The sequence below is a fragment of the Crocodylus porosus genome, unplaced genomic scaffold, assembly GCF_001723895.1.
Source record: "Crocodylus porosus isolate Cpor-Errol unplaced genomic scaffold, CroPor_comp1, whole genome shotgun sequence".
In the NCBI taxonomy this organism is placed as follows: Eukaryota; Metazoa; Chordata; order Crocodylia; family Crocodylidae; genus Crocodylus; species Crocodylus porosus.
Window position 1 is genome coordinate 105,285,840 of NW_017728943.1, and position 22,908 is coordinate 105,308,747.

General features: G+C 43.0%; 1 protein-coding gene across 3 annotated transcripts in view; it reads right to left on the minus strand.

The window, feature by feature from the left end:
• The window catches only part of KIF25 (kinesin family member 25), a 70,408-nt gene that overhangs the window by 41,966 nt on the left and 5,534 nt on the right, over positions 1-22,908 (minus strand). For all 3 annotated transcript variants that reach the window (XM_019549951.1, XM_019549952.1, XM_019549953.1), the window contains 4 exons: positions 19,724-19,849; positions 14,769-14,907; positions 4,302-4,405; positions 3,837-3,925 (listed from right to left, as the gene is read on the minus strand). In XM_019549951.1, coding sequence (XP_019405496.1) covers positions 3,837-3,925; positions 4,302-4,405; positions 14,769-14,907; positions 19,724-19,849 — 458 coding nt within the window. The remainder of the gene's footprint in view (positions 1-3,836; positions 3,926-4,301; positions 4,406-14,768; positions 14,908-19,723; positions 19,850-22,908) is intronic.

Consider the following 22,908-nt stretch of genomic DNA (forward strand, 5'->3'; position numbering starts at 1 on the left):
GGATTTTGAAAACGGGACTACAATGGTGAGCTCACTGGCACAAGGGGCTACAACTGGTGGTAGAGACCAGTGGCCGAGACCAGAGGTCTTGGTGTAGGAGAGCTCGCTGCACATGCACTACACAATCATAGGGAGTATGACCACACGACCACTAAAACCCCATAATCCACCCCTATCAACATCTAACCATGTCAACCTATAGTTTTGAAATCCGTTGGATTTTTTACTGCTTTTGTAAAACTACTGCCACCAGAAAGCAACCACATAGATTTATTAATAAAAATAGTATTAAAATGCAATCAAGCAAAATAAAGGAGTCTGTTTAAATAAGCAAATTTACAATCAATCAAATTATGAACAATGTCATATACAAGTTATTTCAAGGTTACAGAAAGTCTAACAGTTATATAAGAAAAACGAAAGGTGTCTGGCTACATCGCTATAGAGGTTCCCAATTTTTCAACCAATGGATCACTGTCAATCCTCAAAAGTACATCATGAATCACTGTAACGCCTCATTATCACCAAACCTTTAACTGAAAAAGATTGGGAGGGCAATGCAGCCTATAACAAAATCTTATGGACTGTAAATTGGAACCCACTGCATTAGTACAGGCAACTAAGATGTACTTTTTAAGAAAAAAGTCTGACTGATCTTGCAAACACTTCAGCTAGATCAATGCTTGAAAGTTTTCCTAGTGGCCATGTCACCTAGGGCACGTGAAATGCACATTCTTTACCCAATGTCTTATGCCTGCAAAGCCCTGCGTGTGGATACAGCTGTGCCAACAAAGGTGTTGAAGCTACCCTAACAAAATTAATCATTTTGTTAATGTATGCTGAGTTTTCACTAAAAGTCCCTGCCAGCAAAGCTATGTTGGCATAGCTATAACAGGAGAGGCTCTGCAGTGCAGCCAAAACTTTGTAATGCTGAGTGATTTTACATATTTAAGTCACCCAAAAATGATTGAGACTATCATTAAATATTAATTCATATGTGTTTTGGCCAGATTGGGTCCTTAGTTTTATTACTGCTTTGATTAAACCTTGTTCCACAGTATCAAGAAATATACTAACCAATCTCTTGTTTAACATTATGTATTCTGTTCTGCACTGCACTTCTGCAACTAAATATATTGCTACTTCAGAGCCACAGAAACACTCTTCAGGATCCTCACAAGTACAACAAAACACATATTGCACCAAATTTCTTCTTCAGGCTCCCTAAATTTTTCTAAGTAGGTCATTTCTGTTTTGTTTTAATTAAAATGATTTCATATTTTAAAAGATTTGGCAAAAATATCCTTTAAAAACACACTGTAAGCTAGTGGGCAGGTATACCAGCCAGGGAAAGCAAAATAAAGCCCCAAACTACAGTCATTTCTTGATCAAGGTGGATTATAGTGTGGTTTCCAGCCACCCACTTAGTTCTTTCTTTCTCTCTTTTTATTTATTTATTTTTGGGCTCAGCACTTTATTCCCTTCTTTCTTTCCCTTCAGCCATCTAGGCAGTTTCCTGTCTATAACTTACTCAAACCTAATCCTTCCTTTCTTTCTCCATCCTGAGACATTTTAGCATTTACAGGTAATTATATAATGAGCTGGAGCTACAAGCACAAAGTGGGTACAACTCTACTGAAGTATACAGAATTGTATGCTGTTTGTGTGACTCACTGGTAGCGAGCCTGTTTCATAGTATGGAACTGCAAAACAAGTCTTAGTATTTGGAGAATCTGGCTACAACCAATTTATGACTTTTGAATGATGTTATGAAATGCCCTATAATGGAATGCCTCAAGGACAGCAAGTCTGCTATGAACTGGCAGAGACTTTGTTACACTATCTGCCAGACTAGAGACAAAGGTAGGGTTGTTAAGCTGCAATAGGTTATGTGTTTAGGTGGAAACACTTTGGATGATGAGTTGATTAAATCTAGCAAAACTAGTTCCTTTGACTCCTCTCCGGGTAAGGAAAAGTGGAAAATCCCCCAACAAGACAGAGAGAGAGAGAGAGAGATAAAAAAAGTAGGGATTAAAAAAAAAAGACTCTCAAGAAGAACAAAGGACCAGACTTTTGGAGGAAAAAACCCTTTAAGGCAGGAAGGAAGAAGGTTGAGGCATGTTTTCATAGGAAAGAGGTCCTGTTTAAACACAGGACCAGTCAAGATCAAAGAAAGCTGACCTGGAACAAAGAGATGGACATAATAATTGATTTAGAACAGACGCCATGAGCTCTAGGAGAAAGATCCTAGACATTCCAAAAGACTCAGAGCAGAGAGGAAACTGAGGCTGAGAATTACTGGTAGGGTTCATTACTTTGTCTGGATCTTTTGTGCAACTGAAATAAAGAATAATTATGTTTGTAAACCTATCTGTGCTTGTGGACTCATTTATAACAAGCCCCTGCAGAGGTGAACTGTAAACCAACAGCTTCCACTATGATGGAGTACTGAAAAAGAGAGTGCTTGAGTAGCTGCAGTGTGTGTGTGTGTGTGTGTGTGTGTGTGTGTGTGTGTGTGTGTGTGTGGAGGGGAGAGCCAGTGTTACTTCGCCTCTTGAGGACTGAAGCAGCGTCTCACGAGCTTTTTTCTGTGAAGTCCTCTCCCTCCCTCCTCCAGCTTCTGCTCTGTGTCCTGAGACAGCACACAGCCAGATGGGTTTGGGAGGAACCGGAGGTGGGGGGGGCACTGTACAACAAAGGGATGTTTATGTGGCACAGCAGAGGGAGGGAGCTTATGCCTGTGCCCCTCAGCCACTCATAGGTTGGACAGCCTGCTCTAGACCACGGTAGTGGTGTATCTTGGTGAACACAGGGCAAAAGCAGGCCCAACCCGGGTCCACTGATATGCTCCAAAGCCCTAAATTCAGTGGTGTGGCTGCTCTGAGCTTGCCCCCAGCACCTGGTCTCAAGTGCTTAGTCTTCAACAGGCCTAAGAGCAGGTGCTGGGGATGAGCTTGGAACAGTCTCACTAATGAACTTCTTGGTCTGAAATGCACTAGGGGACTCAGATGGGCAGAGTACACTCTGCCCTGTGCTCCCTTAGATACACTGCTGCTGCAGCACAGCTCCAAAGGGCATTTAAGGGCACATGGGTCTAATACAGGGCATCCAACCTTCTGGCCCTGCATGCCAGATCCCGCACAGGGTTGGTCCATTTGGCCTTGTGCCACACACCAACCTAATTTGGCCGCGTGCTGCCCCAATCCTGCCCTAATCTGGCCACACGGTGCCCACCTAATGGATCTGGCTAGCCTGCATAGCCCTGATGTGGCCACATGCCACAAGCCTACCAGATCCAGCTTCACACCAGCACAATCCAAGAAGCAGGGCCACATCATCCAGCCCATGGGGCTCCCCCTGGGTCTGGAAATCTGGCAGCACAGGAGTAACAATTAACACTGAGACAGCTCCCCCAGTGTCAAATCTCTGGGGAATCCTAAAGGCCAGATGATATAGCTTCACAGACCACATCTAGCCTGTGGGCCAGGGCTTGAGCATCCCTTATCTAATATTTTGCAGACCAAGCATAGGTGCCTTGAGTGTCCAGGAGAGGGAGCTTTACCAGGCCTGTGCACACCTGGAAGAAGACTTCAGTGGAGGAATGGAATTATGACATTTCATTTTCTAATGTCATGTCTGTCAGTATAAGGGGAAGAAGAGAAAGCCAATGTTGTCATTTCTCTCCTTTAGTTATATTATATAGTAATACTGCAACTCCTAATAGAACACAGAAAAAACTGAAATCCAAGAAAATGTTAGTTTTCCTTTGCACACACCTATCCTTTTCTCCCTAAATTGTTTTATGCATTAACTCATAGAACAATATTTCAAATTACCTATTGTGTGATACTGAATGGCCAGGAGTAGCATCAAAAAGTAGCAATGGACGGATCCTGCAATGCACTCGGATATTTCCTCTCAATTCCTGGTATTACAATATAAAAATATATTTAGTTAAACAATTAGACAATATCATATATGTAGGTCCTTGATCTGCAAATATTTATGTTTTTAAGAATATACACTTGAGTTTTTAAGAGTGAGGCCTGAGACACTGACTCTCACTCTCCATCCTGAAAAGATCCTCCTCAGAGCAATGTTCACAAGTAACACACTGGAAAGGTATTCTTTATTAGAAACAGTAGGGAACGGCTTGAAGCAAAATAGATGTGCCACAAGTTCAGTACACAGACAAAGGGTCTGATACATAAATAGAAGCACATTCATTAGTTTTGAGTCTAGGAAAATTATGCATTTAATTACCTGGGGATCTCAAGTATTCTCTTGTTACAGATACTTACAATCAAACTGTTATGAAGCACTCTTCTCTTTCGTTTTTCTTTCTCATATCTCTCAGTTACTTCTTGTAAAGACTGCTCAAGATCAAATGCTTTTGTCTGGAATGCTGGAAGAAGAAAAACATTAAAAAAATTCAAACTCTTTAGATGTACAAGTAAGATTTTTCAACAGTGCATAAATGAATTAAGACTTGTAATCCTTTTGATTTCCAATGGGGCATGAACGCCAAACTCATAAACACCTTTTGAAAATCCCATCCTGCATCCTGTTGAGAATGGAGGCCTTTTCAGATTACAAATAATTCCCATGATTAAAGACTGCACTACGAGGATTTTTTTTCCCCCAGTTCAACGTGGTGGGAAGAGGAAACCCTTCATCTTAGATGTGAGTACAAGTAGGGGATGTAGAGAGGGCAGCAGCTATGGCTCTGATTCTAATCCCAAACCCAAGGTTGGACCAGCAGCCACTAACTCCCCTTCACCCCTCCTTGGAGGCAAATGGGGAGTGGGAGAAACAGGTGGCAGGGGACAGGTGGCCAGGGGAAGGGGTCTGGCCATTTGATTCCCCTGCTACCCACATATCACCTGCTCCTCTGCTGCTGCTTGCCCTGCTGTGGGGGGGAGAGGGTACAAATTTAAGATGATCCTCCAAAAATTACATTCTAGATATGGAAAATTATAACAAATGCATACATTTTCAAGTATAGAATCTAATTATTAGGGGGTTGTCTTAAATTCAGAGTCATCCTGGAATCAGGTAAATACAGCACTATGCACACACAACCTTGAAAATTTACTAGATGTGTAAAATAGTCAAGGATCATTCAGCTCTACCAGTCTAGTTAGGTCAATGATCTTTGCCACCATGATTAAAATGTAGAGACCACCTTCCGTTTACGTCAGTAGATGTCAGAGATATTACGGTAATATCCTTCAACAGGGAAAGATGATGATCTGGACTACTCCAGCTGGCTTTACTACAGATTCACTCAGTGTTACCAGTAGTGTGCATTTCACTCCTGTAAGTGCTCAGGAGTCTGCAATAACAGGTTGCTAATGAATAAATTAGAAAGATGAAAGTGAGGGAGAGCCCTACAACAAACAAAACAATAACTCACTCTTGCCCTAACTGGTAATGCGTACATAGAGGAGAGAAAATTGTATGCAAGTGGCAATGATATATCTATGTGGTGAAGGGATATCCTACTGCCATGGAAAATCTCTACCTGTTACAAAGGCAGAAGCTACGTGACGGCTTACTCAGCTGAGTACAACTGTTGAACAGCCAGGAGTTAACTATGCAACTCAATCACAGTGCTGATAAGTTCCTGTAAACAACTGACAGCTTACCATGTAAGATACCAGAGTATACCTCATTTCTAAGATTTCTTAGAAAGTTGATCTCTTGAACTCCCACATAAGATTTCCTCACACAAACTGAAGATGAGATAATAGATTATAAATTTTCCTTGTATGACTGCACTACAATCTAATCCAGTGGTTCTCAACTTTTTCAGATTCAAGGCACCCCTCGGAAAATGACAGCTGTATTTTTCATTCATGTTTAGACTACAGAAAGATATTAGAGCAATTCTTGTGTTGCAAAGAACTCAGAAAATCCACAGGAAGTCAGAGTGTTTTGAACACTATGGATTCCTATTTGAAATCTCTGAGTTTATCTTGTGAAGCATGTGTATGTGTTTACACACCTAGATAAGAACATCACAACTGACATTTAGTGGGTCAGACCATCGGTCCATCTTGCCCAATATCCTGTTACACACTGTCCCCCCTTGGTGCACTCATTTTAGACCTATGACCTCACTTCCATCCCTGCTATATTTTGATTTGTCCCAAGGAATCAATTCTTACTTACCCAGTGACCTCCCTTCTAAGGGAGGCTTATAGCATTTCTTAGTGGGCACTGGCCCATGGTCCCTTAAGCAACAAATAGGCCTCTGGCACATAGTGGCAGGGTGACTGCTGAAACAGAGGGTGAAGTGGGTATGACCAGGGTTTTTTCCACTGTTCTCTCGCTTGCAGCCTCCAGCATTTGAAGTCTAGGAAGTTCTGATTCAGAGGCTGTACCTTTAACTCCCATGCTCAATAGCTACTGATGCCCTTTTTCTCCAAGGATTTGTCCAATCCCTTTTTGCATGTGGCTAAACAATCAGCTTCCACATCATCTGCTGGCAACAAGTTCCACACTTTAATTACACACTGTGTAAAAAAGAACTTCCTTCTTTTCTGTTAGTTTTAAACTTACTGCCTCCTGGTTTCATTTTGTGACCCTACTTCTTGTATTGTGAGACAGTAACTTATAAATCTCTGTTTGATTTCTCTTTGCCATTTAGTATTTTGTAAACCCTTCTCATGTGCTAATAGTGCATGACCATCCCGTACACCCTTAAAAGGATCTCACAGAGAATCACTGATCTAATTGCATAGCACTAAACAGGTCAGGAGGTAAATGTGAAAAAACACTAAACCTTTACAGAAAGGAACCTAAGCATGAAATCACCACCCCCAGCAGTAGTGAGCTGTTCAGGGATGTAAAGAAACAAACCCAGGAATGAGGCCAATACTTGCATGCTTTTAAAAAAAGAAATGAATCAACTTTTAAGATGCCAGAAAGTCAAGTATGTGAATTAGACTACAGGCTGGAACTGAAACCTTTATGTCACATCTATCTACACTGGAACTTTCTGAAGGATCTTATTTTTGTTATTCTGAATCTGTTCCCCTTTGGGTATCAGCTTCAAGGTGCAAACATCAAAGAAGCTAATTGTTGGAGGGACACAAGCCTGGGAGCTGTGGCTTTTTTTACATCAGTAAGACTAGTAATACTGGTGCTGTTTGGGTAATCATTTGTGAGTAAATACTCTATAAGCCTATCACTGTGGGCAGCAAAGTTAGAAAGTAGCATTTTTTTAAAAGCTAGAATACAAACAATTTTAGGTATTGGGAGGCGATCTCTGCATTTGTGAGCTTCAGAGAGGCCTACTGCACATTACAAGCTCTGTTTAAAACACGCTTTCATTTAAAACAATGCTACTAATGCATTTTTGTTGTGATGGTGACTGTGATAACAAAAATCAATCTCTAGGCTTTCTAATTTGTGAAGAAGACAGATGACTCGCTGGGATCCAAAGTAAAGTCTACAACAAACCACACTTGCCAAAGCATCCAATACAATTCTCCCCCCCCCCCCGTCCCCCCACAAAGCTCCTGTACCTAAGAACCGGTACTTAAGCTTTCCTCATGATCATTCCCAAGACAGAATAAACCACCACAGTTTTATGTCTCATGTTCTGCAAAGCTTTCAAGTTAGCAGAGGTAAACGTTTTGCATTGAAGCTCCATGTGATAAATTTTCTATCAGGCAAATTACTGCTTTTTTTGTGTGCAGGACTATTTTTATGAACCTGAGCATTCGTTACCATAACAATTTAGGTCTTTTTGAAACTGCTGCTAGTGTAAGCTGTGAACCACACCAAAAGTTGTTCATTGCTATTAGGACCCCATTGTGTTATGCACTGTAGGAACACAGAATAAAGGACAACCACTGACCCAAGGAGGTTACTCTCTAAGGTCTGGTCTACATTTCCAAGTTTTGCCAGCATGGCTATGCTGACTAAGAGTGTGTAAAAAGATCACCCCCCTAGCTAATGCAGCTATGTTGGAAAAACCTCTTCAGCTGGATGCAGCTAAGGCAGTGAGGCTCAACAGATCAGGCTCCACAGGCTGGATGAGCAGAAAGGGGCCAGTCCACAGGCCAGATCTCATGGATGAGGTCAGTCCACAGATGTGATTGGACTGCACACTAACATGGTGGTGTGCTGGATCTCGCTATGTGCTAGCCCAGCCCCATATCAGCCTGCCCCATATACCAGAATCAGCCTGCGGGGCTCCCCATGGGTCAGAACATTTGGCAGGACAGTGGCAATCAACATTGCCATCACTCCCCTTGCCACCACATTCCCATAGGCCAGAAGACACAGCTCTGTGGGCCAGAAGTTGAACATTATGAGCTATGCCACAGGTACTCAATTCCCAGTTTGCAAGCCAGAGCTGGCCCCCAGCATCGCATCATCCAGCCTGTGGGGCTCCCCATCGACACACAGGGAGCCCTGTGGGCCGTGGTGGCCCTGCATGCTAGATTGGGCAGGCAAAGTGGCACAGGGCCCAACAGCCTGATCCCAGCATGCAGGGCCAGACGGAGGTAGCATGAGTCCCTGGGGCCCAATCCCAGCATGCAGGGCTGAGTGCATGCAGAATGGGGCCTCATTATGGTGTGTGGGACTGGGTGGAGGCAGTGGGGTCTGCTCCCAGACCGCATGTCCAAGTGGAGGTGGTGCAAGGACCAATCCCAACCTGTAGGGTTGGGCAGAGGCAGCACAGGGCCTGATGCCAGGCAGAGGTGGTGTGGGACCCCAGTGTCCAGTCCTGGTCTGTGGGTTGGATGCAGGAGACACAGGACTCCAGGGCCCAATCCAAGTACATGTGGGCAGCACAAGGCCCAATTCCAGTGTTCAGGGGCCAGCCAAGGCCATGAGGGACTCAATCCAGGCATATGGGCCTGATCTGGCCCACAAACCAGACTTGCATCATTTGCCTGGCCTGTGGGGCCAAAAGGCTGTGCACCACTCAAGTATGAAGCAGAAAATTAGGATTAGAAGGAACCTCAGGAGGTCATCTAGTGAAGTTCAATCCCTGATCATAGCAGGACCATCCCTAACTAGATCATCCCTGCAAAAGCTTTGTCTAGCCAGATCTTAAAAACTTCCAAGGATGGAAATCCACCATCTCTCTGGGTAACTTGTTCAGTGATTTACTACGCTCGTTATGAGAAAGTTTTTCCTAATATCTAACTTAAACTTACCTTGCTGGAACTTGAGATCATTGCTCCTTGTTCTGTCATCTGCCACCACTGAGAGCAGTCTAGCTCTCTTTCAAACCCCACTTCAGGTAGCTGAAGGCTGCTATTAAATCCCCTCTCAGTCTTCTCTTCTCCAGACTAAATAAGTCCAGTTCCCTTAGCCTCTCCTCACAAGTCATGTGCCCCAGCTACCTAACCATTTTCATTGCCCTCTACTGGACTCTCTCTAATGTATCCACATGTTTTCTAGGGGGGGGGGGCAAAACTAGACACAATACACCATATATGGCCTCACCAGTGCCAAATAGAGGGGAATAATTGTTTCCTTTAATCTGCTGGCAACACTCCTACCAATGCAGCCCAGTATGCCATTAGCCTTCTTGGCAATGAGGACACACTGCTTATTGGCCACTGTAACCCCCACGTCCATTTCTGCAGAGCTGTTGCCTAGCTGGTCGGCCCCAGCCTGTACTGGTACATGGGATTGTTCCATCTTAAGTGCAGGACTTTGCACTTATCCTTGGTGAACCTCATGAGATTTCTTTTGGTCCAATCCTCCAATTTGTTAAGGTCTCTCTGAATCCTAGCCCTACCTTCCAGTGTATCTACTACTCCGCCCAGCTTGCTGTCATCTGCAAACTTGCTGAGGGTGCGCTCTATATTACCTTACAGGTCATTGATGAAAATATTGAAAACTGACCCCAGGACTGACCCCTGGGGCAATCCACTTGATACCAGCTGCCAATTAGACATTGAGCCATTGATTACTACCCTTTGAGCCCGATGATCCAGCCAGTTTTCTATTCACCTCACAGTCCATTCATCAAACCCGTACTTCCTTAGCTTGCCTGAGAGACTGCTGTAGGAGACCGTATCAAAAGCCTTGCTAATGTCAAGGTACATCACATCCACTGGTCTCCCTGCATCCACAGAGCCAGTCATCTCATCATAGAATAATCAGGCAATCAGGTTGGCCAGGCATGACTTGGTGAATCCATGCTGACTGTTCCTAATCACCTTCTTCTGCTCCAAGTGGTTAGAAAAGGGCTTCTGCAAGCTAGCTTTAGTCATTTGGGATACAGATGTAGTAAAGACATAGCAGCAAAAGGGTATTTTGGCTATCTCCACTAAGGGTCTCTACTGCCATAGCTATTCCAGCAAAGCTATGGGGGCAGCAACCCTGCAATGTACATAAGGCTGACGTACAAGACAGAGAAAGCACGAGGGAAAGGGACGATAAGGTACAGACAGAGTGACAGAGCCACCATTTGCAAATACCACATTTTTCAACTTTTCTTTACTTTTTCACCTTTTCTTTCCACAGTGGATCTAAACTGTAAAAATATGGACAATCACAGCCAATGAAAAGAGTTGCCCTGGCTTCTACAGTAGATGGCCAGGGTTATTCCAATGGCACTCCTTGGAATAACGAGGAACAAAGGCCACAAACTGACAGAGAGCAGATTTAGGTTGGACATTAGACATAACTTCTTCATGGTTAGGGTTGCCAGAATCTGGAGTGGGCTTCCAAGGGAGGTGGTGCTCTCTCCTACCTTGGGGGTCTTCAAGAGGATACTGGACAAGCACCTGGCTGGGGTCATTTGACCCCAGCACTCTTTCCTGCCCAGGGCAGGGTGTCGGACAAGATGACCTGTTGGGGTCTCTTCCGACCCTAAAAACTATGAAACTATGAATATACTTAATTTGACTATTGTCACAACTATTCTGCACGAGGGCATCTTTCACACCAAAACAACCATCAAGTGTCTTAAATTTTTTGTCACTCCCTATTTTAGACTCAATGGGTGCTTACAGGTGTGGAACATGCCCCCTGTCCCCAAACAGCACTTTACTTTCAGCTTGGCGCACCCCCACATCAAGCATAGCACATGCCCAGAAGAGGAGTTGCGTCAGTTTGACTCGGCTCACCCAGCATCTTTATAGCTCACACGCATCAGCATGGCTTCTTGGCATTTTTATCTAACAGTTAAATCAGTCAGCTATTAGCTAAAAGTGCCAAAAAGCCCACTGAAGCACACAAACTATACAGACACTGGGGAGCCAGGTTAGACAGGATTTTGCTTCCGGTAAAGCTCTGGGGGTTTTTTCCCCATGTTTGTCAGCACCCAATACGATATGTATCAGTTCTACATAGTGTTCCTTTTTGTGTTGTTTGTCATACTGCTCTCTGGGCTGCTGAATTTTTTTTTCATCCTATGGAAAGGTGCTGTTAACTTTCCCCAAGAAGTTTCCTTGGTGCTTACCTTTGCCAAGAAGTTTAGGGTCATGATTCCCCCACCCATTCACTGGGCCAGGTACTGGATTTATATTTGGTTTCTTAGTAGCTTCCACCCTGCCAAGCAGTGATAACAATAGCTTCTTGTCTCTTTCAAAGACTATTCAGTACCCATAGATGCTGATAAGACCTTTTTCTCTATGACAGACTAAGTTAAAAGAGTTATTTTAAATTTTCAGAACTTTTCCAACCCATTAATGAATGAGTCTTAAGAGGATCACTAGCAATTAGTCTGCCAATATGTTTGCTATAATGACAACAATTTATATTTACCAGAGAAATGGGCTTATATGAAGATAATCAATTTTTTCCTATTTTGGAAATCATTATTATTCATACTTCACATAGGAAAGAAAGCAATACTCTGTTTTTCAGAATGTGGTTGTACGGATCTAACAAGAAACTACTTCTTTATTTTGCAAATGTTTTATAGTGTGCTCTGTACTTACCCAAGCCAGGGAATTTACACCTTTATATTGTTCATCTCCCTATCAAATATTTCGGCATGGGCCAGTTTTTAAGATCAAATTTAGGCACGTAAAATATGTTCTCTCAATGGAAGGGGGTGTATGTGTAGACAGAGAAAGAGAGCAAAGGGATTGCTGGTTGTGCAAGATGAAGAACACAACTCATGACAGTTATTCTGAATATATGTTTTTGTTAGTATAATCTCTTCATTATGCATAAAATTTTATGGAGGCCAGCCAAATTTTTATCATCTGTTTTACCATATTGGATAACATCCAACCAGAATCTTTCCCCTCCTACAAATCTCTTCTGGTTGTTTAAGTTCTACCATATTCACAACACAATTTATTAATTAGTTCAAACTATTTCCCCCTTTCTCCCATTAATTTAAAATTAACAAGTGTACCCTACTCCATCTGCTTTGTAATGTGTTGTGTCCCATTTTGTTGGAGTCAAACAAAATTATAGCAGAAAAATGCCTCAACTTCTTTTTCACTGGATTGTTTCTCTACAAAGATATTTTAGTATGGTTGCGGGTGGAGTTAGTGATTCCATCAAACCCAAATTTATCCCAAGAATGTGTTTTTAAGGCACAGTCTGTATCACATTGGATACTTTTGTTGTTTACCATTATTAGTATTTATGTAAGAGTTTAATTTACAAATATTCCCTGGAACTTAAAAAGATATTATTCATGGGCCTCTTTAACATTACTGCTAGAGAAGGCCTAGGTCCTGCACTGCTTGTGGCGACCCTTGCTGAAGTCAATGGCCATACCTACACAAGTGACAATGCAAGGTCATAGCTCTACATAGCATATTAGTATTTATATTGCAGCATGCAAAATAAAAATAAAGACACTGAAAAAGCAAGTTAAAATGCATAGGATTTAACCAAGCACTGGCATGCCTTTTTGATACAAGTGCAGAGGTTCCTCTTAAATCTGACATCACTGCACAGTGCATTATGGGTGTTAAATCCAAGACAATAATAGGCCAAAGGACTCTGAGACCTTCAAAAAATGCTCCTAAAGCCACTTTACACTCAATTTAAGGGCTGATCCAGGAATGTCTGCAACCTTATCTTGGCTCAATTTGTTATTTTATTCTTCACTGCTATAACAAAGGTAACCTGCTTAACTACTTTTTTCCTATCTTAACACTGAAGCATTCTGCCCCCACAGCATAATGTAGATTTAATTTAATTCCTCTGCCTGACAAACCAGAAAATATTCATTTTCACTGCTGTCTGACAATGTAGATGACTCATTCTGTAAACCACTGAGCTTGCTGATTGTTCCCATGCTGTGTTCAGTCCCTTTGGAGTCAAACCAGACTCAGAACTACTGTATTTTCTCACATACAACATGCACCTTTTCCCCAAAAATCAGCCCTACAAAACTGAGGTGAATGTATTAAGCAGGGAAGCTGATTTTCTGCATGGGCGAGAAGCACCCTGCTTTGATCCTTGCTTCACACTGAAGCAGCTGTGGCATTATTTGTTAGGCAACTGAGGGAGTCAACTGACTTAGTGGCACATTGTTTTTACTCCAGAGGTGTTAATGATAGTCTCTCCTTCTTAATGTTTTGGAGGTTCCACTAATAGAGATAACCTTTCTTAGGGCAATTTTGCTGTCTGCTAGTTGCTCCTGGTCTCTCTCCTAATTCACAGCTCTGAAAACTCCTTAGCTTTTTCCAAAATCATAGATCCACCCATGGTGATCAGTCTTTAGCAGCAGCAAGGCTTTCAACTTTAGTTAAGCAGGAAAGGGAAAGTGAATCAGCTAAAAATTAGGCTCTGTCCCTGCTCTATGCAGCCATACCTTTGGAGAAAGCATTGTTCTTCATTCTTCCTTTCAAAAAAACAGTGTATATTATATTTTAGGACATGTTGTATGCAAGAAAATACAATAACTGATTCCACCTCCTTCCCCAGCCAAAAACCAAAAATTGTATTTCATGTGTTGCAATACCAGGGTCACATTGTGAATACAGCGGCCTACAGTTTTGGCTTTTACCTTGAATTCTTGTATTTGTGATTAATTAAATCAGAGTGTTATGATTATGTTTTAAAAAATCTGGACCCTAATCCTACAATCAGATAAGCTTTATGCCCGTGTAGAGGCCCACCAAAGTTGATGAGATTCCAAACAGGTGGAGAGTTCCATAGTCAAGGGCCAAGTTTCAGGTTTACAGCTCTGGGGGCCTTAGCTACACATACAGAGAGTACTTGTGCACAAAAGTACATACTTTCAGGTATTCATGTCTGCAAGTGAAATGTAAAGACTGCATATTGGAAATTTAGTCCTTCCAGCATTACTTCCCACAGTTTCCTGTCTGTGTGTCTGTTTTTAATTAAGTATATTTTTCTCTTTAAAAATACACCCACAAAATCAAGTCTGACCCAAGTTTTTAAAGTTTCTATTATCTCCTGAGACTTTCTCTGATACAGTCAAAAGTACAAATTTCAGCTAAGGTAACACATTCCTCATTCAGCTATGCTGAAAGAATTGAGATAACAAGCCTGAGAATGTCACATTAAAAATGTTGGGAGTTAGGCCAACTCAGCAGTCTAGTAGCAGCTGCAATCAGCATAAAAAGTGGGTCCAAACTATTTATCAACCCAGCTGCCCTGTGAAAATATCTAATTATTTGTCATTTTTATAACACCAATGTTAGGTCTCCAAGACAGACAAAACCCAGAAGGAAAGAGATTACGTTGTAAGTGGTTTGTGTCTCAAAACCAAATAAAAAACAATGAACATTAATATTTAGCACAAATATTGCCCGAGGTAAATATGTTTGGGCTGTAAATGCAGCAAGCCTTACTTTGCATAGCTTCATTTTGCAGCTGTATCGTTTGGACTGCAGTCAAAACTTGGTAGAGATGATTCTTGTACTGATGTTGAAAGTCTCTGGAAAGTTCAAGAGCAAATGAATGGAGGTTCTTCAGGTCTTGCTTAAGTCCCTACACAGTGAGGAGAAACAACATGTTAACAAAGATATAAAAAGAAGTTGGGGAAATGGTAAGCTATCCACAATGAAAAGAATTGTGGTGAGGAATTATAGTCAAGAAGAATTTTATATTTCATTTAATGAGGTCAACAAGGATGCATGATATAATGAGGTGTAGCTAGAGACTGATCTCATTTCCAAGGAAATTTAGAAGCACTCATTGTTCTTTAGAAGGCTCTCAGAATCTTACAGACTATGCTCAAATTATCATAGCATCAAGCTCTTAAAAGGAGAACAAAGTATCTCCTTTTATCTCGCCAACTAAAATCAAGGTTCAGTGAATGTGTCCTCTGCACACTTACAAATCATATATCCAATTAAATTTAACTAGAAACACGTATCAATAAAGTGCTTAATCTGTTCTTTACTAAAAACATTATATATATGTTTTATTTGATAGCTACATATTTGGGTCATTCTCAAACATTTCTAAAATGAGTGATTTCTACTCACTGGTAAGAAAGGTGATTTATTTGACAAAGATCAGAATCCTTGTGTGGGATGGATTTTTTTTTTTAAATGACTGTAACACATCAAGATAACATTTAGAATGTGAATTTTAAATATTTGTGGGAGTATCCAGAGTACCTTCAACTCAGAGTTATAAACAGAAATAAAGTAAAAATAAATTGAAGCCCCAAGAAAAAGCACAGGCTGGACACCTCTTACTACAGTGTCAGAACAGGAACTTAACCTACCTGTAAAATGGGGTTAATAATAATTTACCTCCCAAGGGGTTGTGATGATTAATTAGTTAACAGTTTAAGGTAGTCAGAAAGTGTGACTTGTGAAGTGACATATTCACTGTTCCAAATAGTAACATATAATGCACCACTGACTTTTAATTAATTGAATATTTTAATGATAAAACTGTAAGTTGAACCAAAGGCAAAAAGGCTAATTGACTGAAGTTTAGCTCAGAAGCCAAAGAACACACACAAACCCGCTTTTATCACTTCCAGTTCTGGGATTACTGGTAATTTAGTATTGTAAGACCCTTTACCTCTCCTAAATCACATTCATCACCTTGTGGACAGTAAGCCATCGTGATCTGATTCTACCGCCCACTGATGTGTGCAGTGGAGTCCCCCAGGGCACAGTTCTGGGGCCGGTGCCTTTCAACATCTTCATCAGTGATCTGGATGAGGGGGTGGGAAGCACCCTGTCCAAATTCGCATATGACACAAAATTACGGGATGCACCTAACACCCTGGAGAGGAGGAACCAGATCCAGGCTGACCTAGACAGGCTGGGGAAGTGGGCAGAGAGTAACAGAATCCAATTCAATAAGAACAAGTGCAGGTGCTGCATCTAGGGAGGAAGAACTGCCATCGTACCTACAGGCTGGGGGGCAACCTTCTCAGCTCCGCCGAGGCAGAAAAAGATCTTGGAGTCACTGTTGACTCCAGGATGAACATGAGTCGCCAATGTGATGGAGCAGTTGTCAGAGCTAATCACACCTTGTTGTGCATCTGTAGGTGCTTCACAAACAGGTCCAGGGAAGTGATTCTCCCCCTCTATGGTCAGACCACAGCTGGAGTACTGTGTCCAGTTCTGGAATGACAAGGAACAATGGCCATAAACTACTAAACAGAAGGTTTAGGCTGGACATTAGGAAAAAGTTCTTCATGGTCAGGGTTGCCAGAATCTGGACTGGGCTCCCAAGGCAGGTGGTGCTTGCTCCATCCTTGGGGGTCTTCAAGAAGAGACTGGACAAGCACCTGGCTGGGATCACATGACCCCAGGGTTGGTGTTTCTTTTCTTGCCTGCCAGGGGCAAGGAGTCAGACTAGATGGCCCACTGAGGTCCCTTCCGACTCCATGAATCTACTGCATCACAACCAGCTCTGCCATTTTATCTATTTAAAATGCTACTGCAAGATTTTCTGTTAATGATCACTGTAATTAGTCAAAATCACTTCATTTTTTCAAAACTGCGTGCCTCTTTCAAGCCAATTCAGGAACAAGGTTCCCCTTATCCTAGGTAACCATATGGCCGTTTGGTTGGGACAGTCCTGGATTTTGTAGGCCATCCCAGTGTCCCCATTCGTTGGTGAAAATTGAAGCAAATTTCTGGAACGGTGCCACTCTGCCCACATGTGCCCAGCCTGGCGTTCAGAGGCAGGGGAGGGTTGTGGCAGGCGCTGGGCTGAGCACTGCTCCTCCTATCTGGGGCAGGAATCAGAAGGGGCAGGGCAGGGCAGAGCAGGCTAGGGGAGTGGGCTGAGGCAAGTACCTGCTCTGGGTGAGCCAGGATGGCAGAGCAGGGTAGGGTGGGCCAGCACGGAGGCCCGCAGCTGGACTGTATCCCCCACATGCAAATGATGGGCCCGACTAGGAGTGGCCCCTGTGCGGTACACCCTGGGCTTTCCCAGCTTGCACTATGTGGCCACACAGCACCTCCACCCTGCCACTTGTATCCTCATGCTGTGCTGCTGTGGCTGTGCATGGCAGCCCCAGGCAGCTGCTGGTGGGGGGAGAGGTGCTGTGTGTCACCATGGGGCTAGTGGAGCCTAGGGCGGCGTCACACAGGGGCAGCTCCCAGCTGGATCCAGCCTCTGCATGCAGGGAATGGAGCCCAGCTGTGGGCATCTGTGCTATCCCACCTGGCCCCACTCCGCCATCAGGGCTCCTAGGAGCTCCAGGGCTGGGGCTCTGTGCATGCACATGTGTTCATCCACATGGAGAGGGGGTTGCGGTGGCATGGGCTGTGTGTGTATATATGCACACCTGCCTCCAATCCCAAATTTCCCTACCCTGTCCTGGTACCCTACCTTATCCAGGGTTTAGGTATGAATCCAGAGAAGAATACTCCTCTAACTTAACACTTGCATGTGTTCTTGAAATTAACAATTTTAAGGACTACCTTTTTCAAGCTGATACCTTCTAACAAAGGTAACAAATTACACTTAGTGCAATTGCATAACTATGCTTAGATCTTCAACAGAGACATTGAAAATGAAGAAGCAAGGTTTTATTTGTGGTGGCATCTCTTATTGGATCAACTCTATATTTGGGAGAGATGTTAGATAAGCCTTCAAGCACAAACTCAAACCTTGCTGCTTGAAAATGAAGTCAGTTTTAGGTACTGTGAAGTAGATGCACATTGATCAACAGAATATCTAACAAACTGCTCACAGTGCAACCCAACAAACCAGTCATGTGAGGAAGTCAGTGGAAATTCAAGATGCTTTCCTAGGAGCATGTTATCTTTCGTAAGACAGATTTATTAGTATTGTCCCTTCAGGCATATCTATAAGGCAGACTGAAATGTATTTCAGAGTAGGGGTGCACCAATAAAGATTTTTTTGGCCAATACTGATGGCCGACTATTAACCAGCCATACTGAATGATACCGGTTCGACTCCTGATATGCAGCCTGGCAGCTTGGAAAGCAGCATCCAGCCAGTAAGTCTGTTGGGGGAAAGGGGCATGGGGGGCAGGGCGCAGCAGATCGAGGCTCCCACAGTGAAAGAGGGAGTGGGGCTGGGGCATGGGCAGACACTGCCCAGCCAGGGTGGGGTGTAGGATGGAACTACGGGTGGCTCGTCCAGAGGGCGTGGGGGGTGGGGAAGGGAGGTAGCTCCCCACTCTACCTGCACTCTGGGGGAAGCATGTGTCTCCTAGATTTGTGTGCAGGGTGAGGGTGGGCTGCCCGCTGCAGACTCTTCCTGGTAGGGAAGGGGCTGGGTCAAGGCTGTGCTCAGGGCAGGCAGGGGCTGCACTGGGAGGGGGGGGTTATGGGGTGGGCTACAGCCACCCCAAAATTTTCCATAGCCACCCCATAGCCCCCCTCCCAGTACTGCCACCACCCACCTCCCCCGCCCCAAACACAGCCCTGCCCCAGCCACATTCCCGCCAGGAAGAGGCTGGTATAGCCCCTTATCCCGAGCCCACAGCAGGCAGCCCGCCCTTGCCCCGTGCACAAATCTAGGGAGCACATGCCCCCCATGCCTCCCTGGGGGTGCATGCAGCAGCAGGAGATGTCCCCTTCCCACCCTCCTGCGCCCCGAATGAGCTACCCACAGCTCTGTCCTGCTCTCTGCCCTGGCTGGGCAGTGCTTGCCCCTGCCCCATTTCTTCCCTCACTATGGGGGCCTCAATCTGCCCCTCCACACCCCTTCCCCCAACAGACTTACCAGCCAGACTCTCCATGCTGCCAGGCTGCACTCCTGGCCATGCCATTTATCTGTCACATTATCAGCCACATTGTCCAAAAAAAAGCTGGTTGTCACTAATGTCAATTTTCCTTTTATTGGTGCAGATACGATATGGACCAATGTATCAGTGCACCTCTACTTCAGAGATACCCAAGTCAGCTTTAAAATAGCCCATTCAGATACTCGTAGCACTCTAGCCATGGCACTATGAAGCACAGCACAGACTAATTTCCTTGGTTTCTTTGGTAGGTCTTGGAAGCCATGCTGAGCTCTGTTTTGCCACATAAAAACTACTACCAGTTTAACACTATCTTAGGTATCTGTAAACTATGCTGAAGTAACAGCTGTGACTGCAGCATAAATACACCCTAAGATTCAGAACTGATCATCTGGGGGTTTCTTGTTATTCTGTAGGAATATTTTCATTTTCAGTGTAGAGAATATCACTGGACTACTGTGCGATTAGACCTATTTCTAACTTTAACCCAACTACAGAGTTGGTCCAATAAAAGTTATCACCTTAAGAAAACCTTGTCTCTTCCATAATTTCTGGACCATCGCAGCTGCAACATCCCACTTACATTACTCGATTACTACTAAGAATCTTTACCTGTATTGTTGCATGAAGCTCTTGGATGACAAGCGAGGGCATGCTCTTGTGCAAGTTCTGTTGCTTTTCAGAAACAAAGTAAAGCTGTGATGCTTCATCAGTGCTTCTTCCAATCAACCCTTGGCACTGCCAAAAAGAAATCTAAGAATAGTACTTTGAAGAGTCACAACTCTGCAAGTGTAACACAGGAGATTCTTATGTTAGTAGAAGCCATAAGGTAGAAAATGCACCTGAAATGACTGGGCATCTTTACATGTGCTCCGGGGGTGAAGGTATTTTAATTAGAGCAGCCCACAATGTCTCATGTATTCAGCGTCCCATGCTTCAAAATGGCAGTGGGGATGCTTTAACTAAAGCTTGTTTGACAAGCGTTAGTTAAAATGCCCCTGCTGCCATTTTGAAGTGAGGGGATGCTGAGTACACAACACTAATTAGCATGCTCCAGCAGACTCAATTAAATCAAATTTGCTCCAACACACTGAAATTAATGTGCATTGGAGTAGATGTCCCACATGTCTACAGGCACTCATTATTACTGTCTCTTACTACAGTAATTCCCATATTTGCTATAATAAAAATAAATTAGTTTATGAAAACCATACAGTAGTAGTAACTGATAATAAATATACTTTAGCCACTATGAGCTGTGCTTCATCTCCCACAAATAGAAAAAAAGGATTTATACAACTCACCCAATCTAATCCCAGTTTTTATATCAAACTCCAAAAACATAATTTAAGATTCTGATCAAATGAAAATTCAAAACATTGGGACTTCAGGCTGAAACACTCTTCTTTTCTAATTCTAAAACAAGGCTAATTATTGAAGGGCTTTTCAATTAGTGGATAGCACAGAGCGCATTGACATAGGTTAAAGGTAGTGTTTCAGCCCACTCTCCAACCCTATGCCAATATAACACCACCGCCTACAACTACTTCAGTTGTATTTTTTTAATTAAATTTCATTTGAGTTTTCATTGAAGCAATTTTATTAAGCACTCAGACACTGACCTATTACTGGGTTAGTCCAATTTTATGTCAGTATAATTCTCCAGAAATCAATGGAGTTATATTAGTGTAAAATGTAGTAATTTGGGTCCTCACCAAATGTATTTTATGGAAAACAGAGAAAACCAAAGTGTGTATTTAATTCCAAAAACATTTTTATTGCCAGATTATTTGATATGAAGAAAGAAAAAATGAGATTTCATAACTCAATTGCACCTACAACAAAGATAACTTAAAAATGAAATTTCTACAGAGGAAGATGTGAAATTCTGCCAACAGCCATACCTTGAAACCTGAATTATATAAATAAATTTAAATAAAAACAGCATTTTATCACTAACCTGGTTTCTAGCCACTACTGGTATGTGCTAGGCACAGATGTTCTGATCTACCTCAGAACTGAAGGCACCAGAGCTGCCTGCTTCTCTGCAGAAGTAATGTGACAAAACAGTTTCTGGTTCCTGAGCCACTACATGCAGAGCTAGATTTGGATATCTTTGCAGGGCACTGCTTACAAAATTAATACCAGCTACAACCTTTTGTTCCAGTTTTCTCCCCTAATCTGTCCCACCATCATCCATCACCAATTAACTAACCTTACAGTCTCTTTTCTTATTTCTGAAGTGCATTTGTATCTACCATGGAACTACTTCCCAGTTCATTAAATTTATAAATACTCTGCCTGCAGTTCCCAGTTGTTCAAAATAAAGTGATAGGACAGAGTGCAAGAATGACACTTCAAATAATGATTAAGACCTAAATCCAGCCAGAGAGCAGTTGGATTTAATTCAGGTCATTTGCCAAGATAGATACTGTGGACCAAAGATTTAATTACAGCTGACACGTGAAAGACAAACAAGAGAAACATGATGCTCAGTGAACTCGTGCTGTAAGAACAAAAAAGAACTGAAAGAAAAAAAAAAGAGGGTGGGTTGTGATCTCTAAAACAAACCCCGCCCACTCATCCAAACCAGGTAGGGTCCTCAAAACTTTTTCATATTGTGAACTACACTTCAATGCAGCAATTGTTTCCTTGACCTATTCACCAGTGCAATGGAGAGGCTTATACTAATATGTTGCAGTAACAACTGTACACCAGGGTTGTCAAACATACAGCCTGCAAGTCAGATCTGGCCTGCAGAGCCATGTCATCTTGCCAGTGGAGGGGCCAGAATGAATGTGGGTGGGATCCACTGCCAAAATTCAGGATATAGAGCCCTACTGGGTACCTGTAATCGGGAGGAGCAAGAGACAGTTGCATTAACCCTCATAGCCACCGCTGCCCATAGCTAGTAGCTATAGCTGGATCTGGCTTGCAAGGAGGGGTTTCACACATCTGGCATCAAAGAATACCAGAAAAATACTGTTTTAACTCTTTCAAAACAATGTAATAGCTGGCAACAAGAGGGTAAAAAAGCATCATATGACTAGACAGCTTTCCATCACCTGCAAGTTCCTCAAGGACCACAAGAAGAGAGTATCAACCCTACTTCCACTTTTACTTTGTGCAAAAAGAGTTTCCACTCATTCTCTTGTCAAAATCCCTACAATCAAATGACTCCTTCTACACCTAGACAAATCAGAGCAACAAGTAAAAAGAGGGACATAGCAATGTTCTCCTGTCTGTAGGAGATTTGACTGCTCCCTTGAAAACAACAGGTAAAACGGAAGATTCCCGCCAAATGGAAATGAATTTTCCTCGCATCAGAGTAAATCTTTTAATGCTGATATTTAAGGAGACACTTATCATAGATCCACAGGTAGAAACACTCTAAATGATTCTATAGCTACCCCACAGGCAGGTGTGGCAGGAGGCTGTGTGGCATGTTTTAGATAATGACTATTTAAGGGGTGGCTAGAGATGAGCCTTCCTGTAAGGACAGGGCAGAATGGAGGTCCCCAGTTGAGAGAGCTAGCTGTGACCGAAGGGAAGGCAGACCCTGGGAGATTGTCACAGGAGTTTTTGAGGGCTAGGTGGTAGTCTGACTCCCAAGTCTCTTTCTTCTGTAGTGCTATCCAACATAGCACTGCCGAGCCTATAAGGATGCTACAGGTTTTTCCTCCCAAGGTGGAGAACCTTGCATTTTTCGGTGTTAAACACCATGAGGTTCTCGTCTGCCCATTTGCTGAGCTTGTCCAGGATCTATGGATGCAAGCCAGCGTTTTTGTCGCTTTAGT